Source organism: Trachemys scripta, chromosome 2 (assembly GCF_013100865.1).
Source record: "Trachemys scripta elegans isolate TJP31775 chromosome 2, CAS_Tse_1.0, whole genome shotgun sequence".
NCBI classification, from domain to species: Eukaryota; Metazoa; Chordata; order Testudines; family Emydidae; genus Trachemys; species Trachemys scripta.
Genome location: NC_048299.1, coordinates 100,779,412 through 100,802,854, shown reverse-complemented (window position 1 = coordinate 100,802,854; position 23,443 = coordinate 100,779,412). Strand labels below are relative to the sequence as shown.

Sequence of the window (23,443 nt, the reverse complement as noted above, 5' to 3'; positions counted from 1 at the left end):
GTTGCACCCAAGTTTGAAAATGACAGTTTAAGTAACTAAAGATGATGCAAATGTGTGGCAGAGCCAGGGCTTGAAGCCAGGTTTTCTGAAGTCCAATTCTGTACTCTTGTTACCACATTGTACTGAAAACAGTGTAGAACAGTGGTCTCCAACCTTTTTACGCACAAAATCACTTTTTGAATTAAGTGCAACCCAGGATCTACCCCTCCCCTTTCCCAAGGCCCCACCCTTTCCCTGAAGCCCCTCTCTGCTCACTCCATCCCCTTCTCTCCGTTGCTCACTTTCCCCCATTTTCACTCACATTCAACAGGCTGGGGCAGGGGTTTGGGGTTCAGGAGGGGGTGTGGGCTCTGAGTTGGAGCCAAGGGGGGTTGGAGTGTGTGGGGGAGCTCTGGGCTCGGCCTGGGGCAGAGGGTTGGAGTGCAGAGGGAGGAGGGGTGCAAGCTCTGAGAGGGAGTTTGGGTGCAGGAGGGGGCTCCAGGCTGGGAAAAAAGGGGATGTGGGCTCTGGGAGGGAGTTTGGGTGCAGAAGGGATAAGGGCTGGGGCAGGGGCTTGGGGTGCAGGAGGTGGTATGGGGTGCTGGCTCTGGGAGGGGTCTCAAGATTGGGGGTTGGGGTGTGGGCTCCCACTGGGCAGCACTTACCTCAGGTGGCTCCCAGTCAGCGGCGCACCGGGGCTAAGACAGGCTACCTGCCTGCCCTGGCCCCATGCCACCCCCAGAAGGGGCCAATGTGCCCCTGCAGCCCCTGGGAGGGGATGTGGCTCCGCGTGCTGCCCCTCTCTGTGGGCACCGCCTCTGCAGCTTCTATTGGCGACAGTTCCCCATTCCTGGCCAATGGGAGCTGCAGGGGTAGTGCTCACTGATGTCAGTGGGGATCTACAAAGGTGCAGGGGTTTGCTTGTAAAGAGCTGATTCCAAGACTGGAGCCTAAATCACCCAAACATAAAAAAATGAAGAGAAGAGTGAGGAAACGAGAGGCAAAGATTAAATTTATTGCACGGTCACATACAGTTTCTTAAACATAATATACAGTTTTTCTGACACAATCTTAGGTGCACATTTGTGTCTATCTTGCAGCAATGCTTCTTACCATGCATGTGGTATAAGAGTTCTCAAATGATTCCATATTGTATGATTTATTTTTGTACAGCTTTCACTCTGAGGCAGATCTTTAACACGCAACATTTTGTTTTCAGTAATTCTCCCTCACGTAATACGTACCATTGAGGCTTCCTTCACTATGTCCCATGTCTCTCTTCTCCATCATAGGGCAGTGCCAGCGAGGCTACTTTGGTTACATTGCTTGCTGCCAGAACAAAAACAATCAGACGTGTCCAATCAGAAAACCCAGAATTAACAGAGGCAGACATCATGAGCAAGTTGGTGGCCTATGCATCTGATCAGGTGAGGACATCTAAAAATGACCCTCGGAATTACTCTACTTGAAAAATGCAGTCACACTGCTATACAGATTACTTAGATTGTAAACTCTATGGAGTCGGGATCATCTTTTCATTCCGTGTTTGTACAGCACCTTGCACATTGGGGTCCTGGTTCATGACTGGAACTAGTAGACCCTACCACAATACAAACAATAAATAATAACAACAGGTGAAAGCATTGTACTACATGTTACAGATTAACAGCCCAATGTTGCCTCCCTTCCTCACACTGAGTATTTATTTTACTCTGCAAGGAATCCCATTGTAGTGGATGAAGATACCCTTTGTGGAATAAGGTGCTAGTCAACATGAGTAAGTGTGGCCAATAAACTAACTGATTTGAATGTTGACACACACAAAGCTGCACTGTATGAGTTATAAACATACCAAGCTTGGTACCTGAAAAAACTGCAGTTGGTTTAAAAATAAGCTTACTAAAATCTGAGTTTATCAATCCAAGTTTGTCCAACATAATCCCTGTTTTCTATCCGCAAACAGTAATTAGCAGATTTACTTAAACTATGAATTCTCAGCATGGCCAGGATCATGAAAAACTTCTACCATGTATGAAAGCAAACGTTGGCCTTCCAGTTCAGCTGTGCTTGCATTTTAAAACTGCTAATCCTAACAAAGGGGGCCAAGTAATGTCACTTCTTCCAATAAACATGACATTTTATCATCTAAATGTCAGTGAGATAGCAGGAATGTTCGCACTGCTTGATATTTAGTTTGAACTAATCCACTGGTTACACCACATTAAAATGGCCAGACTTCAGGTTTCACTGGACTTTACCGTCACTGTATATTAAGAAACAATGTAATTTAAAAAGGGCACCTGCTCTTTGTTGGGGGTGGGGAAGGGGTGTATTATAAGGCCATATGTGGGAACAGTTAGGATGTGAGAAGTGGGGAAGGATCCTGATGATTTTTAAAAGCCATGATACAATTGGTCCTTTTTCTCTTTGGAGCTCTAGAGTGTGTGCTGTGCAGATTTCCAGACACAGAGCCTTAAGTTTAATGTACTACTAAGCAGAGCCCCATTGTTTGTCTTTCTTTTTGTTGTAAATGGCTGATCTGAAATGGAGACTGACAGCCCTCCGTGCCTGCTGAAGGTCAGGGGATTTTCTGTCTGCAGAAGGATTCGCCTTAAGACATGGCTGACCTTTCAAAGCTGAGCTCGCCACTCCTTCCGCATTAAGAACAGACCTGTGTGACCCACTGCTCAGTAATCCAAAAGGAATGAAAAACTAAAACAGCCTCCTGTGAGGGGGACAATGCATGTATAGACAAACACAGTGCAAAACGGGGGTGGAGGGAAGCTAAAAGCATGTCAAGTGCGTTCCTGCACAAGATACTTTGCATCTTATCAAACCCATTGTCCCTCAAGAAAATTCCATTTTGCAGAAATAGGGCCACTGCAGTAAATGGGAGTTTGCCATTGACATCAGTAAATACAGGATGTAGACCATAGAGTAAATACTGGGAAATGAATATTGTCATGTGTAGCAGGATCTGTAACTAATTTAGCCGTGGCTAAATTAAGTCCTGGCATAAGAGGGCACAACTCTCATTGACTAGAGATTTTAGTATGGACAACCCCAATTCTATTGCATTGTGGATCTCATAAAATATTACACGTGGTTTGTTAGAATTAAAAACAGGTTTCTGTGGAAGATTCATGTTTTAAAGTCCACCCATTTAATTGCAGGCCCACTCATCAGTGGAAAGGGCAGGATTAATTGGTGGAGTGAAGATTAAAAATATCCCTTCAGATGATAAATTCACTGTTCGCGGATCAGCCCTAAAGAAAGTTTTGCATGAAGACAGAGCTGCTGGTCTTATCCCATTCTTTGTAAGTACTGGCTTTAACAATCTTACTTGTGGATTTACTGCATCTGATAGGCTACTTTTAAGATGACCAGATGATATTGTATGTAATGTAGGAACATATAGATCTGCACACTAGTTAGAATATGAACATTCCATGAATGTTCTACACAGTACATGAACTTTGCATACAGTCTCTTTTTTTTTCTTTTTAGATGGGTGCAAGGGGGCAGGGAAGAAAAGAAAATAACTTAATTCCCTAGGCATTATGGAGGTTTAGGAGACATTTCTTTGCACAAATGGCAACTGGTGTATGTAATGGATTGCCAAATAGAGGCTGTGGCTTTGAATAGAACTAAAGCAGAGAGAGAAGATGCATTTAAAAGGGGGAGGATGTTAGACTAGACAGGTGGATTGATGTGGGTGAATATCTTGACTTTCTTCTGTCCTGAAATATGATGATATAATCTTTTTACATTGGCCTTCCAAACTGCAATTGTCACAAATGTTTGTGTTTAATTTTGAGTTTATGGATTGCATGTAGGTGCATGTCAAAAATAAAATAAAAATAAAATCAACACCTGAAATGACACAATGTCAAACTTAAATATCAGCAAACAGTCAGAACACCTCCCTGGACCACCAGACTCAATGCTACTTTAGCAAATAAATAAGCCTCACGGTGTGCCCTGAACATCAGCAAGGTGAGGCTATATCAGACGGCGTGTGTGTGAGAGAGAGACTGAATCACCTTTCAATAAGATGACAAATGTCAATAATGAGCTGTAAGTCACCACTATTGACTTTAACATTATTTTCCTTTCCCATCAGAATTCATGCATAGTGAACAGTGTTCATACTACATGATCTTTCAGATTGAATACAGTTGTCTTTTTAAAGTGTAGTCACTTTGAGTGACTAAGGACAAATAGCACTTTCTCATTCAGAGGATCTGTTCCTTGTGTAAATTCAGAATGTCATGCAATCACTTTCAACTACATAAGTTTTTAGTACATTTTTTTTCTCCTGTTAGCCCCGAAGAGTTAATACCACTGAGAGAGTGAACTGGAGTCTATTATCATGCATCAACAAAATTGTTTGCTAATTTCCAATAATTTATACCTGTGCAAATCTGCTGAAGACAATGGAGCTGTACAAGTTTATGTACAGAGAGTGTAATATGGCTAGTAGAACTTTTATCAGTAGTGATGGCAATGAAGCAGGGCTGACTCTGGCTTTTTGGCCACCCCAAGCAAAAAAAAAAAAAAACAGGGCGGGCAGAAAGGCAAAGCAAAAAAAACCAAACCTGCGGCGCGGCCGGAGCATGGGTGCAGGGGGACCGGCTGGGGAGGGGTGGGGGAGGGAGCGGGCGGGAGAGAGAGAGAAGGGGGCGGCCAGGGCTACAGCGGGGGTGCTGCCACGTGGCCCCTCCCACTGCGCCGCCTCCACAATACCATTTTTACAGAGCTTCTGTTCAGAGCAGTCTTATTTGATTCAGAATAGCCTGTACTTCGTCTTCTCTGTTTACTTAAGGTAAAATTTTCAAAAGGACCTACGTGATTTAGGCTTCTAAGTTCCATTATCAAAAGTGATTTAGGAACCTAGGTATCTGTGAAAGTCAGTCTGAAGTCACTTCTGAAAATTGGACTTAAAAACTTAAATCACTGGACACTTTTGGAAATCTTATCCTTTGCTTGCTTGTTTGTTTGTTTGATTTATTTTGATTGCCTTGGGCTCTGACTTTGTGGTATGTTAAAAGACCATGGCATGAGCACAACAGATGTTTCACAAGTGTAGGGGGATGCTGTTTTCTTGCCTTGGAGAAAATCGAATTGAATAATCTTGATGACCAAGTGAATTCCACCAATTGCCTTCCAGTGGAAATAAGACTCTTGTCCAAAATGAAGGCACCATCACTAAGGCTGCTCACATGAATTTACTTGTGCCATAGAACCTGCTGCAGAGAAATGCGTTTGTAATGGAGATCTCCGTTCCCTCCACTGGGGCAAACACAACACAGCACGTCATATAAGCAGCTTTTACATGCAGTGGGAAAGTTTAGCTGGTTTGGTTTGGTTTACCAAGTATATTAGGGTGTTCTGATTTTTTTTTTAACAGCATGCTTCAGTGTTTCGTTTCTGCATGTCGTGCACACAGTGCAATTCTGCATCATCTCTCCATGTGGTATCAGAAAGTTAATTGAGTTGCTTTATTGCTCAAACCTCATCTACACACCCACAATGGAACTCTCCTCATAAATATTCACCATCTATTAATTTTTGCAGCTGTGGGAAAGGGAAATCAAATAATCTGTTTACAGATTCAGTGACACTGTTACAAAGGGTGTCTTTTTTTAAACTGTATGTTGTCTCCACTGGTTGCTTTGCTGTGCAATACAAGCCTTGAAAGGAAGCATAGGCTAAGCCTGAGTTAATACGGCCAGCGTCAGCCCTTCCATTTATTTGTATACATAAAACATCTCAGTGAGGATTAGATGAGATCTCATTATCTTTACTGCTAGCCTCCTAACTGAAAAGGTGTGCTCATTCTCTCTCAGACTGGGCAGTAGCCCATGCACCCCATTCGTGCTCCCTTTTCTGCTTTTCAAGTTCTTTTGTCCTTGAGTAATTTGGGGTTATTTTATTTTGTTCCTGTGACAAAAACACGCAAGTTACTAAAGAAACACCTTCCACCACCTTATTACTCACCTCGTCTTCACTGATCTTTCTCTCAAGAGGGAGATGCAGTGTCAAAGCAGAAAGTTCTGCCAAAGGAACCCTGATGGAAAAGAGTTTGTGATAGCATATAGATCCTTCCATATCTACACCTACAAGCTTACAGTAAGATCTCTTGTTAGCCGTGTTATGCCAATGGGAGAGAGCTCTCCCTTCAACATAATAAAACCAGCTCAACGAGTGGCGGTAACTATGTCTGAGTCAGAGTGTTTTCCACTGATATAGCGCTGGGCACACAAGCACTAAAGTTTTGCTGATCTAAGTGCTAGTGTAGACATGGATCTGGGTTGCCACTAAGTTCATGCAGTCTCTCGAGCAAAAATGACTTAATAGGGAGGGTGAAAAAAGAAAATAAAACCCGGTGTTTTATGGGCTGGATTCTCCTCTCAAAGGTACATGTATAAATCAGGAATCATTCCATTACAATTAATAGAAATATAAGTGAGGAGAGATTCAGGCTCATGTGTTTACTGGGCCTGATAGGAAACAGGAGCTCTAATTAAAATAACTGGATAACAGTGTTATAGCTTTTTCAAATAAGTAAGGTTTGGCATTAAAAAAAAAAAACTTTGAACTTATATCCACCACTGGTGTCTTTTAGCACTAGCAATTTATTCATTGGTGCATTTAGCACAAACTATAGTAAAAGCTGGGAGCAAGTCCAGAGTAGTAGTTTTCATTTGCTTTCCCCAAGTTCAAAGCTGAGTATATTTCCATTACAAAAGACGTTTGAAAAAATCAAAGCACAGCTGTAACTCAACAAATTGAAACAGTCGAGTTACACAGGCTATTGACAAACAACAGGCCCGATCCCATGAGGTGCTGAGTGACTCCTGAGAGGAACTGAAGTTGGCAAGAGTTGAAGGCACTCAGCACCTTGGAGCGAGCCCCAAACTTGACGAGTATGCTAGGGTGCCCAGCTCTGCAGTTGGGCCCCAATTCAGCAAAGCACTTAAGCACATGCTGAGATCCCATTGACTTAATTAGGACTTAAGCACATGCCTAAACTTAGGTGTTTTAAGTGCTTTGAGATGAAGGTACCTAAACTAGGTGTCTGAGTGCTGGTTTGAGTGTCCAAATGTGCAACACGGTACATTAATTTAGGCTCTAACAAGTTGGAAAATAGGGTCCACTGCATATCAATTACATTCACTTAGGTGTGTATAAGTAATCAGCGAGTATATTGACTTTCATAAGCCAGTACGGATACATGACAGCAGCTGGTGTATATGTTACAATATACTTCAAAGAGCTATTGCAGTGTACTGCTGCTGCAATATGATCACCTTCTTGTTGACTAATGGCCCAGCAGAGACTCCCTGTGACTCTAGCAGAAACAGCTCTGCTGAGTGATGATTTACAGGATATGCACAAGCAGATACTTGGCATCCAGACCACTTTGGATGGTGATCATAGCAGAACTAGGCTGCTGGAAGTGCCAGCTTTCAGATGAGTTGCAAAACTGAGGTCCTGACCACAAATGATCATCAAAAATTGTAGATTTCACAAGAGTAATGGTGCTAGTTTCATGCCCTGGCCAAATTCTAGTTTGTCTAGCTGAATTTCCCCTGCAGTTTGTCGGATAAGGCATCTTTGCTTTCTGTCTAGAAGGTGGCATTGCAATGTGCTACATTCCACTCCAGAAGTAGCTGCATTACGAAGACAGGCACAGTTATCATCATTGTTAACTATTTCATTAATACAGATCCCAATATGATGAGCACAGTATTGGGGTGGGAGGAAAAGATGGATAGCTAAATTAATAGCTCTCTAGTTTAGCAATTACATGGTAGTGATTTTTGAATTCAGTGTATAATATCCTGAGGTATTTTTAAATAGGTCTTGTATTGCAGTAAAATGACAAGAAGTTTAGCATTCAAAACTCTGTGTCAGGTCTGAAATAACCTTGTGGGCTCCTTTCACCCTATCAGAATTTTAGAAGCTGGGATAAACCAGGCTGAATTTAGCTCAGTGTGCATTGTTCATGTGTTAGCATGAATAAATATGACACCTACATAGAGATCACGGTTAATCAATTCTTAAAGTATGTCACATGCTTTAGTTCGGGATAGGCAACCTATGGCACGCATGCCAAAGGCGGCACACAAGCTGATTTTCACTGGCACTCACACTGACCAGGTCCTGGCCACCAGTCTGGGGGACTCTGCATTTTAATGTATTTTTAAATGAAGCTTCTTAAACATTTTAAAAACCTTATTTACTTTACATACAACAATAGTTTAGTTATATATTATAGACTTGTAGAAAGAGACAGTCTAAAAATGTTAAAATGTATTACTGGCACGCAAAACCTTAAATTAGAGTGAATAAATGAAGACTCCGCACACTACTTCTGAAAGGTTGCCGACCCCTGCTTTAGTATATTTAAATTAAATGAGCTTTCTTGGTTTTCTTATTATGTCCATTGCATTAACCAATAATCTCACTACTTGGATACCTCTGTAGGTTTTGTATGATAAACCCTATTCCTTTATTGAGTCTCATAAAACGTACATAGCTAACTTCTAGAAATGCAAGTAGGCAGATACTAGCTGTTGGCAGAGCAATCCCCTTTATGTATCATTGGGACACCAGTCTCCTGGAAGTTGTGGAAGCAGTGCTCCCTGAGTTTTTATAATGCAAACCTGCAGGGCAATATTTGTGCAGGTTTTAGTCATACTCAGGAAAGTACTATACGAGGTGACTGACGCAAGCATCTGGCTGCTTTACATCAGAGCAAGGGCTATGTTATATTTACACAACATGATCTGAAAAGGATAATGCCTTGGGCTCTTCAGAGCTCTCAGTTCCATTTCTGAGACGCAGCCTGTCCCTGGCCCCCTGCACAAATGTGATTATGCTGTTGTAATATGGGTTACAAATTGGGTTAGATTCATTGTTTAGTACTGATGCAAGGTAATGAGAGCCCTGAAGACAGCAGATGCTGTTACTTTAAGTGGTTTCTGGGAATTAATGCAGGTGGCTTTGGGGTTCATGCACCTACAGAAAAAAACATTAAAATTATTTAAACAGATGAGCTATTCTTTATGGAACAAGCCATTATTCAAACAACTGAGCATATGTATTGAATGTATACAATCTCTAATTATAATGGCACATTCCTTAAAGTGATTATAGAGAGCGTGTTTGTAGCTTAGTGTAATCATATAATGGTGCTGACACCAGTACACCCATATCTTTCAGCTGGCTGAATTGAGCTCAGCAATAATCTTGCTTCCCTTTATTGTCCCTCACTAACCACTGACACCTCTCTTGCACCCTCTTGGTGAAGGTCAGTAATCTAATTATAATACATATGTACAAAGAAGCAGAGTTATGACTGCATGTGCCACAGTAATTTTGGGATTTCCTGACATGAGTCCTTAACCGTGTAACCTGAACACTGTAATCATTGTTCTTTAGAGCCAACTTGTGCACACATTTTCATAAAGGTGCTCTGTCTTTTTTAGGGCCCAATTTGCACCTGCACAATTTACATCCCTATTTTTGTACCTACAGTTCAACTGAAGGTGCCGATCTGATACCCGCACCTCTTCCTATCTATAGGAGCAAATCAAATAGCCAGCAATGCAAGTACTCTAGTTCATTTTCAGTTCATCTGTGGTACAAGATCTGGGTGCATACTACACCAGTAGAATAGAGACCAAGACTCAACCCTTTTTAAAATGTACCCCATAATCCCTAAAGGCAGGGGTTCATACCTGGGATGCTTCAACCTAAAGAGGGGTTGCAAACAGGGACCAGAGGGCTACAAACACCCTGTCTTTCACATATTTCTGAATGAGATGTGGGACCCAGGATGCTCCCAATATGGAAAGGGGATGGTGATATGGATAAGGCTAAGAACTCTTACTTTTGGTACACAATTCTATCTCGGTGTGTGAATAAATCCCCATATCTATGTGTTTGCCATATCCTTTGTTTTCAGAACCTCATTTGTTTCCAAACAAGGTTCACAATAGTTAGATTTAAAAGACCTATTAGATCAGCCCTGCCACATTTTAATCATCCATTTGCCTGTAGCAATTCTTTTATGGTTGACTAAAATATGAATATCCTTATAATTATCATTGTTGTCATGATCAGGTTGGGGGAATAAGTTCTGTGCCTGGTCAGGTGATTTTTTTCATGGCTTTATAAGGCTGCATGAAGTCATGCAAGGGCAGGATATGGCCCCCTCAGAGGACTGTTTTACTAGGTATAATTAGGTTGGCCATCTCTATGATATCCGAGTGCTTCCTATAAAACATAAACACACACAAAAAATCTCTTTTCTAGCTGTACCAGCAGGAATGAACATTAACATTATTGTTGGAGATATATATAATATGGATGCAGATGTGTTTTGAGACAGCTATTGCCCTGTGTTTTTAAAAGCCTACTCATAACATAGTATTTGCTCTGCTTTCTTGCAAGCTTTGATGAACAGTGCAATAGTTACCAAAATTGACATTTGAAGTTCTGTTGCTGGCCTCTAAGTTAGTATGAGAGCTAAACAAATATTTCCCCTCAAAATTTGAAGAACAGTGAATGGCCTTTTTTCTGCAAGTCATTTGAAGTTTTCCATTTAAAAAAAAATTAACTGAAAGAATTTTTTCCTTTTTTAAGAGAAAAAGCACCTAGGCTTTAACTTGTCTAACTTAGCATGTGTTAAAAGTATACACTGCTTGTTCTACACTGTACTCTTTAAAGGTATTAGAACATGTTTCCTAATGCCTAATAACAAACCTTTAAATCTTAGTCTATCCAAAGCCTAAGTGAGAGGAGACTGAGGCTCTAGGTATAAATCCAATCACAAATCAACTTAACAGCAAACTTAAAACTACTCAATAAGGATGGATATGCCACTGTATGTTTATATTCGTAATGGGAAGTTTTGGAAGGTCTCATCAGATTGACATCCAAAATGAAGGCTGCTTCTCCTTACATTAACCTTTTAAAGTCTGCAAATTGCAAATAGAAATCCTGCCAGATTTCCTGTACTTCCCATTTCAAGTTAGGCTATTCTTTCAGTATTCTGGCCTTTCTCATTGTATTTTACCACTTAGTTTCCTGTCCCACGCAGAAACAGGAAGGTCGGAGGCATGGGTGATTTGGGGTGGGGGCGAAATAACCAAACTCTTTCAGACTTCAAAAAAATGTTTGAATGTGTTATGGGCAAAAGTTCATTAGGTTGGTTCTTTTTTTATCTTTCACTAGTTTGCATCTATATGTCTATTACTCCCAAGGTGGATTACTAGGTGACGATTAAATGTGCATGTTCTATTGATAGATATTTTTATTAGAGTACAGGCACATTGCACATTGTGATTACATGTTGGTAAATTTGTGAGAGCATAAATTGGTGTAATTTATTGACTAAGGCAAACCAGAAGGACAAGGTTGTTGAAGGGAAGCAACCAAGAGTAAGAAGGATGTTCTTTAGCTTAAGGCACTGGGCTGGGATTCAAGACATTTGGGTTCCATTCCTGGCCCTACCACAGACTTCCTGTGAGACCTGGGAATAATTAATCATGTTGGGCCTCAATTCTCCAGCTACAAAGTAGGAATAATAAGACTTCCTTTGTCTACCATATATATTTAGACTGTAAACTCTCCAGTGCATGGACTGTCTCTCACCATGTGTGTATATACAGCACCTAGCACAAAGGGGCCCTCATTTTCATTGAGCCTGTATATGTTGATCAGAATAACAGTAATATACAAGATAAAGCAGCCCCCACACTTTAGCTTACACTCTCCTGTTGCTTGCTTTCACTCCACATTTTTACTCCTCTCAGGGGAAGTTACAACAATTTACATTCACCCACTTATAGCTTCCTGCTAATGTGAAACTTCCTCCATTATTTACATCACATCTGCGTTTGGCCCATTGTGTTCATAGTGCTGCAGACAGTTTAGAAGAGAGAGATGCACACACACAGGGAAGAGTCAGGGAAGCTGACTTTGAGTGTTTAGCATGACCCTGGAAGAGAAGAGCCTGTGAGAAAATCACCAGCCTGTGATAGCACCAGTAACTTACCTTAAACCACATTCTGAGCTCAGTTATACCAGCATAAATCAGAATGAATTTCATTGACTTCAGTAGAGCTATTATAGATTGACACCTGCGTAGCTGAAATTAGTGTTTGGAGATATATGTGGAATCAAAATCCTGGGTGCAAACTCCCATAAACTCTGGAACCATCTTGCATCCAGAATGACACACTGCAATTCAGTTGTTGGGTAGGTATTGATTAGAAGGCTGCAATTATGTGTGGGTATTCAGAAGTCCTAAATCACCAGAGTTCTTTCTATTCCTTGAGGTCTTTGTGGCTTGCTGTTTCTCAGTTGGTAATTGTCTTTGCTGGAAAATTTGATTTTAAAGTTTTGCCTTTTGTTTTTCTCTTCAGTTTTGTGCAACACTCGGAACCACACCTTGTTGCTCCTTTGACAGACTGTTAGAACTGGGTCCTATTTGTAAGTCATTCCCTGCTGCTTCTCTCTAAAATTTAAATATAAGTTACAGTCTCTTGTTGATTCATTTCCTGGGTGTTATGCAGTGTCAGTGTCCAAATGCAATAATTCTGTCTATAAATCTTTCACTTGCAATTGTTTTCTAATATTGCTTCAAGTAGCAAACTTGTATTTTTAGGCCGGATTACTAACGGGTAAGAAAGATGGCCATAACTTCAAAGTTTTTTGTTTTTTAAAAACCCTCCTTTGTGGCAACATATTTTAGGACCACGAAATGCTTACGTGCTTGACTTTGTGGCTCCTTTCTTTGGTCTGTTCTGCATGGGTCAGAAAAGCTCCACCTGAAGCAGATTGAAAAAAGGCTGAACTCAATGTCTTTCCTTGTGCCCCTCTGTCACTTTGCATCAGTCAGGACACACAGGTGAATGAGTTGAGACATAAGGGTGGTTTAAGTGGCAGGCAGCAACTTTAGTAACGTATCACTGTTATTTGTCCTGTCTCCCATATACCAGGTATTAACATGGGTCCAATGCAGGATTACGGGGCTCCAACCATATAGCCAATAAATAGGGGTAGACCTTCCTCAGCCTACCTCTAAGAGTCAGCTCACTTTGCTAAATCCTCACACCCTGCCTCCTGTGAGGTGGATACAGCATACCAAAAGAGGGACCTCATTTCTCAAAGACTTCATCTCTCCTTTTCCCAAGGTCCACCAATGAAATCACAGATCTATTTCATTCCTGGGAGCTGGCTCTTTTGACCTCTTATTTGCACCAACTGCAAGTTGCAACAAGCTAAACAGTCACACAAGTTATTGTTGTTAAATTCTAAGTTCTCTTCTATTTAGCCTTAACTATGCCTTCATAATGCTGTGAGATAGGCAAAAAATTCTACCAGGCCTCTGCCAATTTAGCCCAATGGGAAAAATTCCTTCCTGATCCCCAAAACAAGGAGGTGATCAGACCTGCAGCATCCTAATAAACACAGCTCCTATAATACAGGGACGGAGGATGAGGCACTAAAAATGGAGCAAGAGGCTCCAAAAATTTCAGTCCAGGGTTTAAATGAACGGTATTGCCAATATCAGGAGATCAAAAGTCATGAGTCAGACCCCACAAAAAATCATGAGATTGGCCCAAAAGTCGTGAGACTTTTTAAAGAAAAAGATTCTGTTGTGTTTTCTCAGTCTGTCTTTTGAGTTTCTTTACTCTCCCTGCCTGACCCCAGCATCTGCAAAACAATTTATTGGATAAAATGATTTTGGCCCTTGCTGCAGGAGCTCTTACTCACCTATATGTTCATCTGCTACCCACTAATTAATCCTGTCCACAAGTTTCCCCCTCTGTTCAGCCCCACTATGTTGGTTTACCCCACCCCCATCCTGGACTTAGTTTAGTTTCCCAGCCCCCTCAATTCAGCCCTTCCATCAGTCCCCATTCCCCTGGTACGGCCCTACCCTCCAAGCCTCACCTCTGTTCCTCCTGGGGTTCTTGCCCCGCCTGCTCCCAGGCCTGGGGGGCTGCAGCAGGGTTCCCACTTCCCTTTCCCAGGCTGGTGGGCAGATCTAGGAGCTCTTCACCCCCTCTACTGCTTCCCAGGCCGGGTGCTTCAGGGGGGAGGAGAGGAGCAGATGTACCATCCTGTCCATATTTCTCACCAGCTGGGAAGGGGAAGAGGGAGTGGAGTTGTTCTCAGCTGCTGGGCTCTTTCCTATATCCCCACTCCTATGAGGTTGGTGAGAAGAGGGGAGAGACTCTGCCAGCTTCCAGCTGTGTGGAGGGTGGAGCTTCTCGCATCGTCTGGAGACAGGCTCCGACACCCTCTGAAATCCCTTCACCTGTGATAAAACCATAAGAGTTGGCAATACTGGATTAATGAAAGCTCCCATCTTCTTCTGCCTGGCCAACGGGAGGCAGAGAGCTCATAGAGGGGGGCCATCCCTGCATTCCTCCAGCATGTGCTCCCCCCTTCTTCCTCAGGGGCTGTCCCCCTCCCCTACAGGTCCACTCAAGTTTTCCACCATTGAACAGTGTGGATGGCATTTTTTGTCTCTTTGCTTCCCACCACTATAGAGATGAAAGAAATAAGAAACAAAGGGACAAAAGTATTTTCCTTGCCCCTCCTCCCACTTACCCACTAGGGGTTAGAGCAGGACGGGTTGCACTGACTAGATTGAGTCATTGACTCCTATTGCAAGATTGTTACCTGATAAATTATGAACAACTTTGGCCTTGAACAGTGGTTGGTATGAAACACGTGCTCACTGCATAATCAGAGTGACATACAGGTATAGGTTATACTTGGGGTAGCAATATGTCTAGAACAAACATTTTATACTTATAAAAAATCCTGAATGCTTTGATGGTTGCAATTTTTCATGTCACTATTTTGGCCATCTTCAAAGATGTTTTTGGGGCACAGGGACATTGTATGAAAAACCAGAACTGTCCTGGTAAAACTAGGATGAGATTTGCTGTGTTGTGAATTCATCTGGGGGAAAAACTGAGAGTGTGTGTTGCCCTGTTTGAATGCTTGAGTTGTAATAATTTGTTTCCGTGTATGTAGTACAAACAGGCTTCAGGGCTTCAATCTGTTCCTAATCCTGCTCCCCTAGGCTGTTTGTCATCGTTTGCTTAACAGCTAGTAATGAGTATACTGTTCAGGAAATAGCCTGCAGACTCAATATCGTAAAATAGGGACACACCACATTAGGGGTAGAATAACAAGCTGTGAATGTGGAGCTTTTTAAAATCACTTTTGGTGAAATTGCCCTTGTGCAGAGGGGTCCAGCACAAGACTAGAGTGCTGCTTGAAGCACAAGCCTTTGTCCTGGCCCCTCAGCACAGGGATGAACTTCACCCTCAGTGAACTTATGTATAAGTCATAAAATGAGGAACATACCCAGAGCCAGGTGAACTCAGTGCAAAACAACAATAATAATCTCAAACATTTGTCCAAATAAAAGCTGAGAATTAACTTTCAGGAGATACACAATTTTTTAATGTGTTTTTTGCAAACATTTATGCAAATGAATTTTAGTTCACAAGAATCCAAGTACTTGTGTAACTAAGCTTTGCACATGCATATTGATTTGAGTGTGTGTGTGTTTATATAATGTAAAAAAAAATATGCACCAGAAGTATTTGGTGGCTGTTGTGACTGATTTTGTTGGCTTGTTTCAATGCCATCCAGTCACGGACCAGGAATATTACCATATGACTTACTGTCAATGAACAGTCGCATAGAGTGAACAGTGAGGTCCATATTCTGAAATATTTTTGCAAAAACAACTTACTGAATAATTTAAGGTAACAGATTTGTAATATGTCAAAGTTTGCTCTTGGGTAAGAACAAAGTTTGTTTATAGTTTAATATACCAAAATAAATTCGTTGCTGTAAATAGTTTGTTCACTCTGTTAGGTCCCTGGAAACTCATGTCATATAAGAATGTATCATCTTGGAGCTCTCACCCTTGCTAAAAGGGGCCAGCAAAGTCAAAACTCGTGTTGCTATTCCAGTTACAAAAATAGAGAGCTTTCTTTATAGAAATTAATTAACATCACTAGTTTTTTTTAAAGAAATACATATTTTAAGCATCCTGAACTGATCATAAATTAAGATTTTGTATTGCAAGTTAATAATAATCAAAGTGTCTAAGGGCTCAATCCTGTTAATAGAACTGTGGAGATGGAAAGGGTCTGTGTGGATTGTTTAGCAGAACAGAGGCCTATGTGATGTGACCTCTTAGATCTCTGTCCTAATTGAACTGATAAAATATGAATGGCAAAGAAAAAACAAAATTGCAGGGACTGCAAATCTCCTCTAGTCACTTGGTCTAATGCAAAGAAAATGTTTTAAAGAAAAAAGCTGTCTTTGCTTATTTAATTTCCTTCATTTTTTCCCAGGCAATAAGGAGAATATCTGGATGCATATTGATGCAGCATATGCAGGGAGTGCTTTCATCTGCCCTGAATTCCGACATCTTCTAAATGGCGTGGAGGTTTGTGATGCTCCCCAGGGGTACCCAGGGTTGCGTGGGACCTCAGCACCACCTACCCTTAGTGTGAAGCAGTCTTGTCTGTGCCTGCCTGTGGATTAGCTCCCTGAAACCAACAACCTCTGGGAGTACAAGCCTTCCTGGCCCCCCCGCAGGCCTCGCTCTCTGTGTACAAGGAGTGATGGGCACACACCAACCCCTGAATACTCAAAGTATTCTCTGAAGTTTCCAGCCCCTTATCCACTGGACAATCACAGTATTGCCAGAGCTGCTGTTCGCAAAGGACAGTACATACCAGCTTGTAAGATTCAACTGAGGACCATCACTTTGCTTAACATAGGGTGTGTGTGTGTGTGTGTGTGTGTGTGTATGTATACATATATATAGTGAAAACGAGAAGAAGTTTATTATCAAAGAATAACGATTCAAGTAATAGTGAGTAAGAATATCTAAATCACTTGGTAAACTGGGTGCAAGTGAACAATACACATTTTAATACGGCTAAATGTATATATCTAGGAACAAAGAATGTAGGGCAGCCTTACAGGATGGGGGATTCTATCCTGGGAAGCAGTGACTCTGAAAAAGATTTTGAGGATAATCAGCTGAACATGAGCTCCCAGTCTGACTCTGTGGCCAAAAGAGCTAATGAGATCCTGGGACAATTAAACAGGGGAGTCTCGCATAAGAGCAGAAGGGTTATTTTACCTCTGAATTTGGCACTGGTGCAACTGCTGCTTGAATACTGTATACTGTGTCCTGTTCTGGTGCCCACAATTCAAGAAGGACATTGATAAATTGGAGAGGGTTCAGAAAAGAATCATGGAAATTATTTTGGGGAAGTTCTATGGCCCTGTGTTATACAGGAGGTAAGACTAGATGATCACAATGGTCCCTTCTGGCCTTAGAATCTATGAATATTGGAAACAAATGGTTACATGGAAAACAAAATCATAACATGCTTTCTAGACACTAAACTTGACTAACAAGTTACTTTAATCTAAAGATGTTTATCTCACCCAAAGTTCTCTCCAACGTACACCCCTTTTTTTCATTAAGCAAAAGCACTATCCTCTTACTTCTTCAGAGAAGGGTGCCAGGGCATCCCTTTCCTCCCTACCCAAATATACTCAAGTAAATATTTGATATGTACCTCTCTGCCCATGCTGTGTTCACTGTCCTGTTAGTTCTGTCTTACAATCCTTCATTTACATTCAGTTCAGACTGGAGATAGGAGACCCACTGTAAACAACACAAGACTCAAATTAGATGTAAACAAATAGATGGAGAGACATCTCAGTCTGACAGCAAACCTGTTTTTCACTCTTCCTTGTGTCTAATACCTTGATACAAAGTTTAAGAACATATTTTCAGTGTGTATCCATAACTTCTTACATAGTCTGTACATACATTTCACAATGATATTAATGATCAATGTGACACTGGCTTTCATTTCAGACCTCACATAACATTCTTTAGTAAACCAGAATGTACTTCGTAGAATCAGGAGATTCCTGCAACCCTCCTATGCACTCTCTTGTCAGCTGACAAAAAAGAAAGGCCCCATAGATTCTTAAACCTCTGCTTTCCTGTGACTGTAACCCAGAGTCCATGCTTGATCAAGATGCTGCACTTCTGTACAAAATATCAAAAGTGATGGATAGAAACCAAACTTTGTGTAAGTCTGGCCATGCTGGCAAAGAGCATTTCCTTCCTCTGACCCCCCAGCACCTCTTCTGGCACTGTGAAAAGATATTGGAGGAGGAGGCGTAGGTTTGTGTGTTTTACCACAAGCCCTTGCACCCAGCCAGTCTAGTCCCTGTCCCGTCCCACAAATGATCCCCAAATCAGCAGAAACGACTCCAAGAAGACTTGGGAGTTGCTCCTTCCCACAGCTTAGATCTTGATCAGGACAAAAACTTCTTTTAAGTTCCAAGTAGGGAAGGATTATATCAAAATGTTGGCTTGTTGATTCAGACCACTATCGAGACAGGGGTCAGCTGTTAAATTCAATCCAGATCCTCCCTAAGTTTAGAGAAAGGGCTGCATGTCCAGTGTTTTGGTTTTTAGGCCCATCTAGTCATCATTCAGTAAGTTTGTCCTACAGGCTAAGCTACAAAAGGCAGCAACCTAAACTCATAACTGTGGTTTTAGGCACATTTGGGAGGAATTTGTATTGTGACAAAGTTCCTCCTCTACCTTGGTGGGTCCTGCGCTTATTGGCAGATTTGCTCACCCCAGAGATCTTCCCCTCTGGTGGAAACCACAGTCTGGATCAACTCCTCCTGTGTCTGATCAGGAGTTGGGAGGTTTGGGGGGAACCCGGGCCCGCTCTCTACTCCAGGTTCCAGCCCAGGGCCCTGTGGGTTGCAGCTGTCTATAGTGTCTCCTGTAACAGTTGCATGACAGCTATAACTCCCTGGGCTACTTCCCCATGGCCTCCTCCAAACACCTTCCTTATTCTCACCACAGGACCTTCCTCCTGGTGTCTGATAACGCTTGTACTCTTCAGTCCTCCAGCAGCACACCCTCTCAGCTCCTTGCACCTCTTGCTCCCAGTGCCTCACACTCGCACCACAAACTGACTTGAGCTCCTTTTTTAAACCCAGGTGCCCTGATTAGCCTGCCTTAATTGATTCTAGCAGCTTCTTGATTGGCTGCAGGTGTTCTAATCAGCCTGTCTGCCTTAATTGTTTCCAGAAAGTTCCTGATTGTCCTGGAACCTTCCCTGTTACCTTACCCAGGGAAAAGGGCCCTACTTAATCTGGGGCTAATATATCTGCCTTCTATCACTCTCCTGTATCCATTGGCTCCCTTGACGTCTTCGAGGAGCAGTGGGCACTGTCCGAGGTTCTCTGCTTGGTGTCCCCGTCTGGTTCGCTTTGTTTGACCCTTTGACCTCACTCCTGTCCCTGTTCTTTTATTAGTTGTCCCCCGTAATTTTTTGGTCTCCAGGTCCTGTGGACCCCCCCTTAGGCTGGGGGGGATCCTTTAGCAGTGGGCGGGCTTTGCCTGCCCACTTCCTGGATCCCAATAGGATCACTCTCCTGTAGCTATCTGGCCTGACCCTGTCACAGTATAAATAAGGTAACATTAAAAGATTTGAGAACAATAGATCCATTTTTGAAATGCTCCTCTTGGGAGTGAATCCTTACAGCTGCTTTTAGAGCATAAAATTTGCGCAAAAATGCAGAGTTGAACACAGACAAACTTGCTCCTCAGAGAAGCAAAACTTAGCTTTGCCAACTCTCACAATTTTATCATATCAAAAATGGCTTTAGTTCATAATGGTTACCATGTCCGGTAAAACCATTTCTGCAATTTTTACACACGCACAAAAATTTGCTGTTCAAAATACCAAGTAGCACTGAATCAACCCAGCATGAGAAAAGGTGACTTTTGCTTAAATATCCTGGTAGAGAACATTTTAACATCCTAATTCTATAAAGTTTTTAAAATATAACAACCACTATCTCACCTGTTTTGAAAGCAAGACATAGAAGTATTACTATATACCTCCTACGGGGCATATACCACAGGGTTGCCAAGCCTCCAGGATTGTCCTGGAGTCTCCAGAAATTGAAGATTCATCTTTAATTAAAGATTTTGTCATTTGATGAAACCTCCAGGAATACGTCCAACCAAAATTGGCAACCCTACATATAAGGCCAGACTGTGGCTGTGTCTATAACAGACGGTGTTTAATATTTGAAAATGAGTCAGTTGAAATTTTCTTCCAATAACTCTCAGGTTCCTTTTTCTTTTCCTCTTACTGAGTCACTTGGCACTTAGTTGCTTAGATAAGGGTGCTGCAATTTCCTGATGCTCCCCTCACACAGTCAGATAAGTCCTTGTCTTCCACGTCAGTGGAGAAAATATCACTGTTTGGTAAAGACAGAAATTTAAACAGAGCAGCTCTGATAGGTAGACTAATAAAAGAGGAAAAACCTAACAAATGAAGCATTTCTCTCTCATTCTTTTTTTTTTTTTTTTATCAGCAAATGAAGCTTGCTGTAATTTCCTGTGTGGGTTTTATTTATTATTTTTATTGGTTCCTGTAGGAAATGAATCAGCATCCATTGCACAGCCAGCATCTGTCAGTGTAGCAACTATTCAATGGCTCTGAATAGATTCCCTACCTCAGATATTAGAAGGATAAAAAACTCCTCCAACATGGGCAACCACTGCCCTTTCACCAAAGATGAGGAAGTTAATGAGAAACAAATGTGAAAAAATAGCTATTAGTTAGCGACTGGTGCTTCAAGATCCCCACTTCTCCTTTGTGTCCCTGCTGTTCAACATCAGCTGCTGCCACAGGACCTAAAGGAGAAGACTTTCAACACAAATGTCCTTCATGCCTTTCACTGCATGGGAAGCTTCTATACTGAATACGTGTAATGCGAAGTTGATATTGTCAAAAATTTAACATATAGCTATGTGTTCTGTGTAGAACTGGTTGAAAGTGGGGGGGGGGGTTATATGAATTTAGTTTAGATGAGAAATGACTTTGACTAAATGAAAAAAAAATTAGGGAAAAATGATTTTTGACCACCTTTAATTCTGTAGTTAGACTGACTGAAACACAATTCTAGATCAAAATCTATATTACCTGTGTGTGCACACACATATAAAATATATGTCTATGTTTATAATATTAATTGCTCACTCTGTGAAAGAGTGAAATCTAGGAACTCTTGAGTAGAAAATGGGCTAAAAACCAAAATTTGGGATGTCTTTTGTTTATAATGAGTTTTTGGTTTACATTGAGATAATGTTTATATATGATATACATTAAAATAAAGTTCAAAAAATATATATTAAAAGTACATTATCAATGGCACAAGTCAAACATTCAAGATTTAGGCGATGCCAGAAGTTAGGTTGTCCAAGCACCCTGAATTCTGCTCCCTTGTGTGTATGCATAATGGCTCTGATTCAGCCAAGTGTACTTAAGCATATGTATAACTTTGAGCAAGCATGTAGTCCTGTTGACCCCTGAAGGCTTACATGATGCTTACATGGTAGATATTCCTTTTGCTGGTCCTCTGTGCGGGATGAATTTCACTCAGCATGCACATATAACTCTCATTCACTTTAGAATTTCAGGAAAGCATTTTCTTTATGTTTTAATGCTGTCCTGAATCTGGGTGCAATTGGGAAAATTGACAGTGCTTTTATAACTTGAGGACTCTGACCCATATTTTTTCTAATTCATTTTTTTTAAACCCTGTCAGTTTGCAGATTCATTTAACTTTAACCCTCACAAATGGCTCCTAGTGAATTTTGACTGCTCTGCTATGTGGTAAGTAATACTGGATATATAAGTTTGTCAGAAATAGTAAACTTTATGGTGAAGCACACTCTTTCTAAACACTTATTCCCTTTGTCACATAGAAATATGGAGTTTTGTCTAGTGTTTGCCTAAGTGAATGATTCACAGTAGTATTATAAATTGTTGGACTGAGGTGGTAGAAAAGCAGAGATGGGTCTGAGCCCTGAAGTTTGGAGCTAGACATGAACATTCAGGAGATTCAGATTTATTCCATTTTGTGCCCATCATTTACAGAAATTAATTGCACATTACTCCAAGCTTCTTTATCTGTTTTGATATGGTCTCTCTGAGTCTTGACTGCACACTTTAAACGCCTTTGTTTATAGAGTCTGGACTTTAGTAGATTCAGAGCAGTGCAATTCAAAGAAGACTTTGTAAATGTTTTTCAATTATTTTCATTATTCACGTGTGAGGAGCAAGACTGCATTTTGTGTTCCAAAGAGGTGCCACAGAAAAACCTACAGGTACATCGGGGACTCAAAGCAAAATGGCCTAAAGGAAACAATCATCATCACAAGGAGAATATTAATAATAATAATAATAATAATAATAATAAACAGAATAATATAAAATTCTCATAACAGACAATCCCAGAGCTAGGACTTAGCGTTTCCCAACAAAACTAAGTGTATTGCCAACATCTCGCAGTCACCCACCATCTGAGTATATTGATTACCAAAAGAGCTGCTCAGGAAATGGTAAATATTTTCCATGAAAATTTTCAAAAGAAACTTTTTTTTAAAAAAAATCGTTTTTTAAAAAATCGTTCAGTTTTCAAAAACTGAAAAAAATGGCTTTACATTTTTTGTTGAAAAACTAACATTTTCATTTGGGGAAAAAAGGCCATTTTTCATTTAAAATAAATCACATGAAAAATCTGGAACAGTACTAATTATCAATACTTTCCCTCTCTCTTATCTTCAGCATTACTAATGTGTAAAAACATGAGACTTTTCTGCCTATGGCTTCATCCCTAGTTACAAATGTACATATCACCATGCAATAGGAATTTTTCAGCTCGTAGGTTAGGGTTGCTAACTCTAAACTGTCCAGATCAGTGTCCTACTGCAAATGTACTTCTTTTTGGTAGGTATCAGTAGGTTATTATGATTATTCATCACTGTAGCACCTAGGAGCCCTCATCATGAACTAAGACCCCCATTGTGCTAGGTGCTGTGCAAATGCAGAACAGAAACAGTCCCTGTTTCTGGTGTTTTGATTCTGCCTCGTTCTTACTGGTAGTCACATCTCAATAAAGAATATTTTGAGGTTTAGAACCAAGCCCTAGAGTGTAATTATCTCATGATGAGATGTGTGTCTCTGTGTAGACATTAGAAGGGAGAAGGGTGGAATTCATTTTCTTGCTTCCCCCCTCAACTCCCTTTCATGATTCAGAGAACCAAGTGTCTGAGAAGCCACTGATGGAAGTGAGGAAATGAACCATGATACTCTTGGCTTTCTCTCTCAATTCAGTTCTCCTAAATTAATGGGCCTCTTATGGCAACAAAAAGTTATAAGAAGAAACTCAGTAGCTGCATTCATGAGCAGTTAGAGCAAACACTTTTCATTTCTTTGAAAGGAAAGTAGTGTAAATCACAAAATAACTACTGAATGGTGCAATATCTAGACAT

At 41.1% G+C, this 23,443-nt stretch overlaps 1 protein-coding gene across 2 annotated transcripts in view; it reads left to right on the top strand.

Moving 5' to 3' along the window:
• LOC117872653 (aromatic-L-amino-acid decarboxylase-like) overlaps positions 1 to 21,786 on the top strand; it is a 71,019-nt gene extending 49,233 nt beyond the window's left edge. For both annotated transcript variants that reach the window (XM_034761337.1, XM_034761336.1), the window contains exons 6-10: positions 1,272 to 1,406; positions 3,153 to 3,296; positions 12,420 to 12,486; positions 16,389 to 16,483; positions 21,715 to 21,786. In XM_034761337.1, coding sequence (XP_034617228.1) covers positions 1,272 to 1,406; positions 3,153 to 3,296; positions 12,420 to 12,486; positions 16,389 to 16,483; positions 21,715 to 21,786 — 513 coding nt within the window. The remainder of the gene's footprint in view (positions 1 to 1,271; positions 1,407 to 3,152; positions 3,297 to 12,419; positions 12,487 to 16,388; positions 16,484 to 21,714) is intronic.
• The last annotated feature ends 1,657 nt before the right edge of the window (positions 21,787 to 23,443 follow it).